Genomic DNA, 13,672 nt, shown 5'->3' on the forward strand with positions numbered 1-13,672 from the left:
AGAAGATAAAATAAAATGCAATCTAACTCATAATACAAAAACCTCCATAATATTTTTTTCTACAACTTGGTATAATTCCAATTGTTATAAATGATGAAAGGCTTTCAAGCTGTTAGACATTTGGTGATTTTGTTATAGTATTATGTTTATATATGGGATTAAGGGGAAAAGCGAAATATAATCGTATTTTTTCTGTCTAGACTTGTCAAAATTTATTGGTATTTAAAGAGTTAATTGGACTAAGTATCTCCGATCTATGACTCTTATTTTAAATTGGTTCTTAAACTTTAAAACATTTTAATTACATCTTTAAATTGTTGATGTTATATCAAAATGTTCTTCGTTACTAAAATCGTTAATTTAGACATCAAATCTTATATAACATAACTTAAAATGAAAAAAATGAATATTGTACAAAGATCTTGGTTTTGAGGTTTTGAACTTTTACGTAAACTATCATCCACTATTTTTCTTTTTCTTTTTTTTCAGTTGTACTTTATTTTAGTTTTTTATTTTAAAATTTATGCGACAACATTTTACTTTTCATTAAAATTTTCAATTTAAATTATGTCACATAAGATTTTATGTGTCATTTAATTATTTCAATCTTGAAAGGGCCTAATTGATATAAAATTGATAATTTAAGGATGTAATTAAAAGGAATAATTTAGAGATTTTTCGTCAAATTAACAGTTATTTAAATGTATAGTAACTTTTGATACTTAAAAGAAATAATCACACAATTGCACTGATTAATGAAATTATCTTGGCTGAAATTGATGAAGGTTACATATAAAATGAAAGCACTAAATACCATAAGGATAATCATACTACTATGAGAGACAAAAATTGTAAATAAGCAATAACACTAGATAAATCATATTTGAAAACACCCTCCATCTTTTTTATTTTTGAAATTGAGTAAATTGGTCTCTCTTAAAAAATCGGAACAATTTAATCTCTGTTAATTTTGAAAATGAACAATTAAGAACAATTAATCATTACATTAATGTCTTCAGTTAATTGTACATAATTTTATTGGTATGAAAACAAATTTAGCTCTCAATGTGTACATGTTTTGTCAATTTGGTCTAGCTAGATTCCAAAAAAGGCTGGATTTGTTAAATCATTATCAATTTGCCAAGATGTGTAAACTTTGAGGGCTAAATTTGTTATTATACCAATAAAAAATATGTACAATTAACACATTTACCCATGATTAATTGCCCTTAATTGCTTACCTTTGAAATTGACAAGGATTAAATTGCTCTGATTTTTTTAAGAGATCAATTGACTCAATGTTGAAATTAAGAAGAAGTGGAGCGGTAATATATAATCTTATTTAAATGCATAGTAACTTTTGATACTTAGAAGATAATTGTTGGAGATCCAATATATTTAAATCACATAGTTGCAGTACAATAAGATTATCTTGGCTAAGGCAGATGAAGGATACATATAAAATGAAAAGGCACTGAATGCCATAAGGATCATCATACTACTATGAGAAAAAGACAACACTAAATAAACCATATTTGGAAATGCATGATATGAGAATATCGTCCGTAGTGCTTGCTAGTGGACTTAGGTTTTAGACATGGTTCGTCCTGGTGCCCAAGAATATATCTCAGGAGGGTTGGTCCCATTAGTGATCAAGTTCTGTGGCATCATCCCATACAAATCGGCCATGTCCAAGTGATGGTGCCGACCATTTTGGTGATGATATTGGTTCTGCATAGCTGCTGCTGCTGTTGTTGCAACTTCATCAGCATCATCCAATGGTAAACGATCAAAAGTAGCATTCATGAAAGATGCAGCCATGATAAGAACAGGACCAGAAGCAATAAGTGCACCAACAACACCACCACCTACGACTTGTCCTTGAGCCCCAGCAAGGTAAATGGTTAGCCCCGTAATCCCAGGTGGTGCAGGTGGTGGAAGGATAGAACCAAGCAATGACAGAATCTCATACCGACCATGTAAAGTCACAATTGCACCAGATGAAGCTGGTTGTTTGAGTGTAACATTGGTTACAAACCCACTCCCACTAAGAACACAAATCCCACGTTGTTTTCTCCTTGCAAAACTAGCTAAACTCTCATGCACATCACAACCTGAAGTTACTTCCATTGCATGAGCTCGTAATGCATTTGCACTATCACGAGTGACAATAATGGGTGGTTTGGGTTTGTTTTTGGAACCTGCTGGTCTTCCTCTAGGTCGCCTAATGTTCTCTCCCTTGGGAGTAGCCATTAGTATAGCATCATCAATGCCTTGTTTATGAAGATTCACCTTATCTTGTTCTTGGTTTTGGATTTGATCCATGGGAACCCTCAAATCTGTGCTTTGCCCCATTCATGCACACCCCTCAGAATCTGATGCAGAAACTCAGGCGCCCCATGTGAGTTTAAATACTGAGTTTTAATCAATAATTTTATTGTGAGAAGTAGAAAAGAATGAAGGGTTAGGAGATGGTTAAGTGACACCAACCTTATAATTTAACTGCCTAACTCTAAACCGATCCTTCAATCATGTTAATTGCCTTTCCCAACAAATACCCACTTCAAAACTTTTGCTTCTGCAATAATTAATATTTCTCAAAGTAATTGAGGTAACCATAAATCATCCTTGAGTTTCACATGGAATACAGTTGCCTTATATGCATGGCTGTGTAGCAAGTTTGAGAGAACAATGTGCTCACAAATCTAGTCGGACGAAATGGAAGCTGATCAGTACTTACTTGATGCACAACTGGTGTATGTTGATGAATTTCAGTGAAATGTACCAGAAGCTCTTGCTTCTTTATTAAAATATGAGAAAATAGTATCACCCCATTACATTTTAAAGTATATTTATTATTTTTTCCGACTTAATTTAACTTTAATAAATTATTTAAAATAATTATTTTTTAAATTACAAACAAACGTTTCTCTTCTTTTACAATCTTTAATCATTTTATTTTTTATTTTTATTTTGTGCAACTAATTTAAAAAATTTAATTTCTAGGCAGTAGATTTTTTTTCCATTTTAAATTGTTTCCTATTTCATATTATACATTTTTAAAAATAAAATTTATATTGTATTGAATCTTTTTAGTAAATTTTAAACCTTTTATGTTATTTAATTTTTTATTTTAATTATTTTTAAAAAAGATAGAGTTGGAGAGTAGGTCGACTATGGATGGATGTATAATAACAATTCCACATCTTTAAAATTTGATGATGTGGTAAATTTTATTGGTGCCTAAAATTCTTAATTTTAGGATGATCCTAATATAAATTATTCCTAACAAAACATATTAATTTTGATGAATATTTTTATCTCATATTATTTTAGTAATTATTTTTTTATTTTTGCAAAGTTGAAGAGACTAAAAGATTCATTTTTAAGTAATTTTTAGTTTTAGTTTTATTTTTTATATATTTTAAAAGATTAATTTATATGATAAGACAAGCTTATTTAGATCATTGCCCAATTCACAAATTTGATTTAATATATTTTCTAAACCTATTAAAAGGTTTTAAAAATATTCTTTTACTTATTTTTAATTTTTATATTCAAATTTATTACTTTACTTTTAAATCGTAGTAAGTACAGAGAGAAATATTTAAAATATTTATTTTATTAATTATATTTAAAATCCTATACCACCTAATAGAGAAACAAAGCTTTAAAAAATAATTGAGTATATAAAAGAATTAGCCTACCTATTCACTCAATTTGTTTGGAAAAGAAGTATTTTAATTTTTAAATAAAGATATATTTAAATGTTTTTTTAAATAATTGATCATACTAGCAAATAATTTAGAATACCCTAGTGTGAACAATAATCATAAATTTAATTTTATTATTGCAATAATTTTAAGAATAAATTAATTTATTAATTAAAATTTATGATACACCCACGACATAATCAAAATAATTTATGTAACAAAACATTTATTTACAAAATAAATGAGATTTTAGTTGAGATGATAAAATTGAGACATTCAAGATCATGGTGGTGTAGATTTAAATTTCATTATATGTGTGCACTTTAAAAAAATTGAAAGGTAAATTCATTAATTCATTCAATGAATGAATGGAATCATACAATTTAGAGAGAAAATAATAGTAAACACTAGTCGTAGATGGTGAATGACAAACTCTATCAATACAACAAAGGTTTTAGCCTCAACATTAGTAGAACATTATGACATGTTGACAATTAGTTTTGTCAAAACTCAAGTACGATATATATGGAGTGATTGTAAGCACTTAATACAATAAGAAAATCAGCTTCGGATGGTCCAAAGCGGCGATTAAAAATCGAGCATTCACCAAACTAGAGAAGACGATAACAAAATCATCCCTAAATCACTTGTAAAACTAAAATGACATGCATAAGTAAAACTGAAAAACATACTACAAGAGCAGGCAAAAAATTCTAAAATTGAAGACTTATTAAACAATGAAAAACAAACAAAAAAATATATAAAACTTAAGACAACACGGATCCAAATCGACACATGAAATCATTTATTATTGTCAAATACTCTCAAAACATAAACAAATTAAGAAGTTGAACGAAAAGTCAACTACAATAGATTTGCAAGCTGAAAAGAAAGAAGACGTGTGTAGTAAATAAGAAGAAAGAAAAAGAAAGTGTTGATATGGGAGAGGAAAAAGGCAGGCGATAACCAGCTTGAAAGCTGACACCATCGCTGAGCAAAACAAAAGATAAGAAAAAAACCGCTTCGAGAAAAAAAGAGAAAAGTGTTTAGGGTTTTTCTTAACAAAGATTTTAAAATTATATATATATATATAAACACTTTCATATTAATTAAGATTTATTGCTTTATAAAAAATAATTTATTTATGGTATATTTACAATTTATGAATAACACCAACTCAATCAAATAGTTAAAATGTAATATCTATACTTTATATAAAGTGGCAAACTAAACAATTGAAAATCATTATTTGGGAATCAAACACAAGATCAATAAATTACTATGAAAAACTTTTATCATTCCACACTAACAATCATTTATTAATATATTTATATAAATATATTTTTAATATAAAATATTTTCTTTCACCCAAATTATGAGTATAATAAAATTTAGTAAATTTTTTAAACTCGAGCATATGCCAAGAGATAATTCTGGTTTAAATATATTTATTTGTAAATATAAGTTTTAAATTTATTAATTAGATTCAATAATTTAATTCAATACCTTTTAATTTTAAATATAATTATAGAAAATTTACAATGGTTAAGATAAATTTTTTTTTTAAAAATAGTTTAAAATATAAAAAATGTGTATCAACCGATACGCACGGATACAAGTCGATATTGATTGAAACGGACTGCAATGACCAAAATGCATAAAAATTTTACCGAACGGTACATACATTATTTGGTACCGGTTTAGTACCAAAATGGTACGTACCGGCCGGAACCATGGTAGTCGGTATCTGTCGGAACACTCTACTTCGATAGTAAGCTGGAACAATAAACTTTAGGGTCCGTTTTGGTGCAAATTTTGGTCGGTATCGACCGTACTAGTGTGAACTGAATGATTTTGCCGTACCGATTAGAATATAGTGTACCGACTACCAAAAATTTTTATTATTTATTTGCAAAAAAATTAATGTTAAATTTACCTTTTTATTATTTATTATACCAAAAAGAGGAATTTAAAATTATTTATTTTGAATTTATTAAATTATGAATTGTTATATGCATAGTATACGATGATATTATTGTTTAATTTATGTAACATTTTTTCTTGTTTATTTTGGGTTTCTTTAATGATGATTTGTATTTGTGAAGCTTAATAAAGAATATTTTATATAATTGATGAGTATTTTTATTTTAAAATTTACATATGTTGATATTTGAACCCATGCCAGTGATATTTTTAAAATTTTCTTTTACCACTTCAACCACAATTTTGTTTTTGATGACTATTTTATATTTGAGATTTATTTAACTTTATTGTTTGATATTTGTAAATATTTTTATATACATATATCTGTTTGTAAAACTAACAATAAACTCAAAACAAGATATCGAAACAGATTGATACCATACATACTAATGCCAATAAAAAACAATATGTAACTAACTTAATTGATACCGCACCAACTATCATAAACCAAACCCTAATTTTTATTTGAATTAAACAAACATAAACCTTTTATTTAATTTTTTATTTTCCAAGATTAAAAAATTTGGATAAAAAATAAAATAACCACGTGTCATGGGAAGATGAAGTGTGCAAAAATATTGCATGAAGAAGTGCTTATTTGTAGCTGAAAGACAGTATCCAAAATGGTAGTCAAGCGGCCAACCTCGCCACCTCCTCCCAGCGGTGCATTTTCAAACGCCATTCCATTTTCAATCTCCCTATATAATAATATAATACATATTCATGCTTTTGTAATCTTTCCTACTTGTAGTTTTTCACGAAAATAAAAAGTGATCCCGTCGGTGAAACAGAGTTAATCTCAGGTTTGTTGTTGTTTCTGCCGCCGATTTTAATGATTATAAGGTTTTCAATTGTTGAAATACTTTTTTATTTATTTCACCTTTTAGTTTTTTGATTAAATGATTATTTTTCGCGTTATATAGTTTGTGTCTCTGTGCGTGTGTTTTTGAAATGATTGTTTAATTTCTTCCTTTAATTATTATTCTTTCTGTATAATTGGTTCTGGTGTCTTGATTTTCATTATTGTATTCATATAAATATTATACGAGGAAAATCGAACTGTGTAATCATAGAAACGATCCGAATCTTATCTTAATCCTTTAGAATAGATTGAATGCGATTTTATTAACCTTGGGTTTTCCTGATTTAATGGACATGAATGTAGAGAAAAAAAAAACAGAGAGTATTCGTATGGGAAGCTCATCTCAAATTTAGGTAACACGATAATAGACGATATTAAATTTTATATATATCTGAGGCCACTGGACATTGAATTCTGATCACTGAATGTAAGATTTAGCTGTTTGATTTTGTTGCTTTTAAGTATATCAGGGACAAGAACTGTTTCTCTAATTACATTACTGTTTTTTTTGGATATTTGGAATAAATGTTTCTTTGATATTCATCAATGAAGGTAAAAGCAAATGATTGGCAATTGGAATGCCAAAACTTTTTAGTGACTGACTTTTGTTCTTTGAGCAAAGTAGCAAGCAGATGCTAATTAAATACATAATTTAGTTGAATGTTAATTACAATATTAGTTATTTTGATTTCAGTTATTTCATGAAATGCCAAGGTATTATTTGGTACTTGTTTTTCAGAGTTGAAAAATGCAAGATGAATAAAATAGGTAATCGTTATTCAGCTTCCATGTGCAACGAAATGAAGAAACGAGATTATCCAAAGAATCTTCAAAGTCGAAATGATGCAGTAGGAGGTGATCTTTGGACAGATGGACTTATTTGTGCTTTTGAATATGTTAAAGGCCAAGGTAAAAGAGGCCAGCCAAAATCAGGTGCAAAGGTCTTGTCTGCACAATATAGTTTGAAAGAAGCTTCTAGAAGACGGATCTATGCTAATGAACCTGAAAATGTTAATTCTAACAATTTAGCTAAATCTCCACCCTTGAAAGACTCCGCAGTCACAGTTAAAGATGCATCATATGTAACCCAGGATCTCAATCCCGGGGAAGAGTTCCCAAGAGCTTATTGGGAACCAATTGGTTGGGACAGAGTTTATCAACTAGTCCAGATGCTACAAGCTGATGATGGATGGGGCTCCCAGCCTATTGAGCTCACAGAGAATGAAGATGAAGTGACTGTTACAGATTTAGCAGCACCTTATTGGGAAAGGCCAGTTGGTCCAACTTGGTGGTGTCATGTTGCGGCAGATCACCCATCTATAAATGCATGGCTAAGTACTGCTCAGTGGTTGCATCCTGCTATCAGTGTTGCTTTGCGAGACGAAAGTACACTGATAAGTGAGCGTATGAAGCACCTATTTTATGAGGTATACTCACTTTCTTAAGACTGAGATTAAGCAAGATGGTCACTAGTCTAAACCTTATTCTTTCATATATATTCGCAGGTTCCTGTCATAGTTGCTGGTGGACTGTTATTTGAGTTGTTGGGACAATCAGCTGGTGATCCTTTAGCTGAAGAAGATGACATTCCCATTGTTCTAAGATCATGGCATGCACAAAACTTTCTAATAACAGCATTGCATATCAAAGGGTCTGCATCAAACATTAATGTCTTAGGTATTGCAGAAGTTCAGGTTTGTTTGTGCACCCTGTGAACTTTCGCAACTAAAGTTAAGCATTATGCTTGCCCTGCTTATTGATGCGATGATTGGATTTGGTCACTTCCTTCTTCTTTTTTTTTTTTTTCAGGAAATGCTTATTGCCGGAGCCACTAATATTCCAAGAACTATCCATGAGGTTATAGCACATCTCACTTGTCGCCTTGCAAGATGGGATGACAGGTTAAATATTTATTGATCTCATCGTATTGGTAAATAAAGTTTATCCTTATTCTTGAATGATAAAATGATTTGCCTGCAACAATAACTAGAAAAGATAAATTTTAACTTTGTTATAATTTGTTGGAACAGATTTGGCTTTAAAACTGCTATAAGGACCGACTGCCATTTGTTCCATAATACCTTTATCCCATTTTATTCCAATCTTCAATGAATATTCATAGCTTAGATTTTAATCTTGCCTCTGAATTTGCTGATGTCTTTTATGTCATTTCTTTTCAATATACCAATGCTTCAAGGCTTCTATTCTTAAAGTTTATTATCCTTGTGGATTCAAGAAAAATATTTGAGGACAAAAATAAATGTTTTTGAATAGAAACATTAGGACAGCAATATAAAAGAGTTTAGAGCAAAAGGCTGCAATTCTCTTTATTCATAATTCTGAAAAAAATTCAACATAAATTTATAGGGAAAACATATCATAATATGGTATGAGATTCCCTTAATTGATAGAGATCCTTGATTCTAGGGATCTCTTCGTTAAGACTTTACATAACAAAAAGTATATATATATAATTTCCAAAATTATCTCGATATCCTAACTGACAGCTCCAAATCCCTTATTGACAGATTATTTTAATTATCTCAGTTTGTACCCCTCAAGTTGGAGCATAGATGTCAGTTATTCCCAACTTGCTAATGAGAAACTCTAAGTGTGATTTGAATAATCCCTTTGTGAGAATATCTGCCACTTGTTGTGATGTGCGGATATACGACAAACAAATGGTTCCCTCCTCATTCTTTCTTTATGAAATGCCTATCAGTCTCGGTATGTTTAGTTCTATCAAGTTGGAATGGGTTGTTGGCAATACTGATGGTTGCTTTGTTGCTGCAGTACCACTTTATAGGCATAGTCACAGGTCTTCCTAATTCTTACACAACATGTTTACATGTCATCTGCCGTAGATCTTCTACTTTAGCACTACTGGCCACCATATTTTGTTTTTTTACTTTTCCAAGTTACTAGGTTCCCCCACATGAATAAAGTAACCTGATGTTGATTTTCTATCTATAATGGATCTTGTCCAGTCTGCATTTGTGTAGGCTTCAATTCTTCATTGATTGTTCTTTCCAAAAAATAGTCCTCTTGGATATTTTTCTTAATTATCTCAAGATGTGGTAGACTGCTTGAAGATGTTCTTCACTAGGGGAATGCATGAATTGGCTTACCAAGCTCACGGCAAATGAAATGTCTGGTCATGTAAGTAATAAATAAGTCAACTTCCCAACTAGTTTCTGGTGTTGAAATGTGTCCACTGGGGCTCCCTTGTTGTCTCTGAGTTTCTAATTTAGGTCAATTGAGGTCTCAATAGGGCAACAATCACTCATACCAGTTTCTTTAAGTAGATCCATCATATATTTTCTTCGTGACACTTCAATCCCTTTCCTTGATCGAGCTACCTCCACACCAAGAAATATTTCAGTAATCCCAAGTCTTCTATTTCAAAATAAAAAGCTAGGCACTTCTTCAGTTTCTCTATTTCAGTTGGGTCATCTCCTGAGAGAATAATGTTGTCAACATACACTATCAAGACAGTTATCTTCCAACTAAATGCTTCTTGGACATGGTGTGATTTGCTTGTCCCTAAGAATAGCCTTTTTTCTTCAGTCTCTTGGTGGTTGCTCAAACCATAAAGAGACTTTTTTAGTTTACAGACCTTTGATCCGTATTTCCTTTCAAAATCTGGGGGTGGATCGATGCAAACTTCTTCTTCTTCTAAGTCACTATTGATGACTGTATTCTTCACATCTAACTGTTGAAGCGACCAATCAAGGTTGGCTGCAATTGTTAGTAGCACTCTTATTACATCTAGTTTTACATTTAGCAACGAGAATATCAAGATCAAACATACTAGGCTCAGAATGAACTGACTCAAAATTAGGTAAACTCGGGTGGATAGGTTCAATTTAAGTATAACCTGGAACTTCAATGAGGTTCTGAACAGTTTCAGTTATAGGCTTTTGATGGTGTTGAGGAGTTTCAGTCTCATTTCTTTGACTCTGGTTCCTCCTTGAATAAACAATAAGTTCATTTGTACTTTTTTTTCTCTAGTTTCATTTCTAGCAATACCAAGAGATGACTCCATAGATTCGAAATCCAAATATTTTTTAGTTGAATCACTTCCATTTTTATTGAAAAACTTGGGTTATCTGTCATGATAAAGAACTTCGAATCTTCATTTTTGTGTCAAGCAACGTTGTAGCCTGAAAGAAAGTAACATCCATTGTGACAAACATCTATTTTAAACTAGGACCATAATGTTTGTATTTTTTATATTCGAGGAATAGCTTACAAAAACACATTTCCTAGCACAAGGATCTAACTTCCCAATGTTTGTATTTTAGGTTGTTTCGCAAATCAATCTTCGGTGAAGCAGATGAAGTTGAGTTGAAGTTTATGAACAGGTTTTTCCTTGCACATTGGATGATTTGTCTTCTTAATGAAAATAGTCTCATTTTCATACTGACTCATTCTTTTTCCTGTGCATTACACATTTAACTAATGATTATCATATCAACAGGAGGAACCACGAGGATCTGCATCTTTTTACAATAATTCTGAATCAAGAAATCAGGAGGTTGTCAACACAGGTAACTCAATTTGGTATTTGGAGATAACTCTGTCAATTTTGATGTTTTAATTGCTTTTGTAATGCAGACATGATGATGTTTTGATTTAGACCAGTGGTCAAGTGCAGATTATAATTCTTACATATGTTATACATTTAAGGACAGCCTTTTCAATAATGCAGGTCATAAGAGTGAAATGGTCTCTCCATGCAAGAGAGGAGATTGTGTTTGAGCTTCTTCAACATTTGAGAGGGAATGCAGCAAGGTCCTTACTCCATGGGGTAAGAAAGAGTACAAGAGAAATGATTTCAGAGCAAGAGGCAGTGCGCGGTCGCCTATTTACAATTCAAGATGTTATGCAAAGTACAGTTCGCGCATGGTTGCAGGTTTGCTTCTCTAGAACTCGAAAGAATCTAGTGTCCGACACATCTATCTTTTTGTCTCAATATCTTCCTTAATGCTATATTTGCTTATCAGGTAAAAGTACCATGGACCATGGAGTCCTTGTATTAAGAGTTGGATTGTATTTTGTTCTCTCTACTAAAAAAAGGGTAAATTAATTTCTGTAGGTTAGATTAAAGAGCAAGCTGATATTTTTTATTAAAAATTTCATCTATTTTTACTGCTATAAATTGGTCTATGTACATTAACATGAGATATATGTAGCACGTCACGTGTAACTATTTGATTATTCTATGAGTAATGCCAATTTTTAACAATAAAAATTGATAATTTTTTTTAATGTGAAAAATCAGTTTAGTTTTTGATATAACGTATAGAAATTCCTTTTATCATTTTTTAAGTAAAAGGGGATTTGGCTCCTAGTACAGGGATTTTCATGTCACTTTTATTATCACTTTGACCACTCATTTTTTAAACATCGTGATGTTAACTTGTTCCCTATTACTCACTACGGCTAATTCCAGGACAGAAGTCTCACTGTTACACATAATTTAGGAATTTTTGGTGGCTGTGGCCTTATTCTTTCCATCATTACTGGACTTTTCGGGATTAATGTGGATGGAATACCCGGAAACGACGACAGTTCCCCGTATGCATTTCTTTTATTTTCTTGTATCCTTGTCTTCCTAGGAGTAGTTTTAATTTCCGGTGGATTGCTTTATCTTGGGCTGAAGAAACCAATTATTGATGAGGATGTTGAGGTGAGAAAATTAGAGCTGGATGAGCTGGTTCGGATGTTTCAAAAGGAGGCAGAGTCTCATGCGCAGGTCCGTAAGAGCGTTGCTCGAGCTATTAAGCCGCCGACAACCGCAAGTATACTTCCTTCTGGTGAAGGTTATGTCCTCATTGGTTAAATGATGCCTCAAAAAGTAAGTTCTTTTAGCTTCTAACTACTAATTATTTGGCTTCTTCATGGTATAGAACATTAAATGATAAAATCATAAAATGGCTTTGCATGATGTCATAATTCAGAAATTCATATGCCTTTGATGGTTGATATTACTAAAATTACTAAGGAGGTTCCTGTATATTTTGTTTATTTTACTTAAAAATGAGTAAATTAGTCTATTTATATTAGATTAAAAAGCAAACTGGTTTTTCTATTAAAATTGATATGATTAACGGAATAATTAGATATGATTAAAAAGCAAACTGTACAAAATTGATATGATTAACTGAATAATTAGATATGATTAAAAGCAAACTATACACGTGCCATGTGTACTTTTTATCGTACAAAGATCAACTTTTAATAATAAAAGGAGATGGAATTTTTAACAACAAGATCAGTTTGCTTTCTTATTTAACGTATATATATTAATTTATCCGAGCAAAATACCATCTAATTTTTAGTACAAGAACCTCCATGATACATATACACAAATTAAACTATCATTGGATTTACATTTCTAAATCAAGAAACTGCTTTTGATTGCAGGCTTTTGAACTGGAATGACATTGGACACTGACAGTATCAATTCTTATCCGGCTTTGCTTGTGGATTTGGGCAGACTAATGAATATTTTTTGTAATCTATTTACCTATAGTCTAAAAGTGAAGCTTTTTTTGTTTTCAAACGTTAAGATGAATGAACCCATTTACGTGGAGTACTTGATGCAATCTATATCTAATATATATATATATATATTGTATAGGTGGAAACTTTCAGTTCTTTGATTCATAAGTGGCAGTTTGAGTTGGAAGACATTTCACTAATTGATTCATTTGTCTAATCGTCACACAAAATGTCCAAGTTTATTATGACTGTTGGGAAGTATACTTATGGAATATTACACATTAAAGTGTTTTAATTATTTTACATTTATGATTTGGTCCTTCTCATTTAATTTTTATATATATATTAATTAACCCAGAGCAGTAGAATTGAAAAATATATAGTATTAAATTATTAAATTAATGTAATTTGATACTTGTAATTAGTTCAAATAATTAATATCATTAATTTTGGATTAAAATGTTATGTGAAATGTTATGTGATTATACATAATTTGAGTTTCTTAAAGATGAATGTATTTTAGGTTTCTCTCTTGCTCTTCTTTTTCTTTTTAATATTATGAGACAACAATTGAACTTTAGTTTTAGTATTATATTATGTTGAAACT

At 30.7% G+C, this 13,672-nt stretch overlaps 2 protein-coding genes across 6 annotated transcripts; one reads left to right on the forward strand and one right to left on the reverse strand.

Moving 5' to 3' along the window:
* Positions 1–1,584: 1,584 nt before the first annotated feature.
* LOC105797801 (AT-hook motif nuclear-localized protein 16) lies at positions 1,585–2,355 on the reverse strand. The gene has a single exon (XM_012627719.2). It carries the CDS (start codon positions 2,353–2,355, stop codon positions 1,585–1,587), a length of 771 nt encoding a protein of 256 aa, XP_012483173.1.
* A 3,989-nt stretch (positions 2,356–6,344) lies between these two features.
* On the forward strand, positions 6,345–13,250 carry LOC105798085 (uncharacterized). Of its 5 annotated transcripts, none has more exons than XM_012627988.2 (9): positions 6,345–6,499; positions 7,298–7,985; positions 8,064–8,252; positions 8,368–8,459; positions 10,863–10,922; positions 11,039–11,108; positions 11,270–11,473; positions 12,014–12,418; positions 12,988–13,250. In XM_012627988.2, exons 2-8 carry the CDS (start codon positions 7,314–7,316, stop codon positions 12,401–12,403), a joined length of 1,677 nt encoding a protein of 558 aa, XP_012483442.1. In that variant the 5' UTR covers positions 6,345–6,499; positions 7,298–7,313; the 3' UTR covers positions 12,404–12,418; positions 12,988–13,250. The 5 variants fall into 5 exon arrangements, with proteins under 5 accessions (XP_012483442.1, XP_012483444.1, XP_052476653.1 ...); XM_012627990.2 differs by having other exon boundaries at positions 7,342–7,985; XM_052620692.1 differs by lacking the exon at positions 6,345–6,499 and having other exon boundaries at positions 6,540–7,985.
* Positions 13,251–13,672: the final 422 nt, after the last annotated feature.

Source organism: Gossypium raimondii, chromosome 9 (assembly GCF_025698545.1).
Source record: "Gossypium raimondii isolate GPD5lz chromosome 9, ASM2569854v1, whole genome shotgun sequence".
NCBI lineage: Eukaryota > Viridiplantae > Streptophyta > Magnoliopsida > Malvales > Malvaceae > Gossypium > Gossypium raimondii.

Excerpts from the sequence above, each read along its gene's own strand:
- LOC105797801 (XM_012627719.2), bottom strand. The coding sequence starts at position 2,355 with ATGGGGCAAAGCACAGATTTGAGGGTTCCCATGGATCAAATCCAAAAC.
- LOC105798085 (XM_052620692.1), top strand. The coding sequence starts at position 7,260 with ATGAAATGCCAAGGTATTATTTGGTACTTGTTTTTCAGAGTTGAAAAA. Across the intron at positions 7,986-8,063 it reads TGAAGCACCTATTTTATGAG|GTTCCTGTCATAGTTGCTGG; the intron begins GTATACTCACTT and ends ATATATTCGCAG. Across the intron at positions 8,460-10,862 it reads CTTGCAAGATGGGATGACAG|GTTGTTTCGCAAATCAATCT; the intron begins GTTAAATATTTA and ends TTTGTATTTTAG.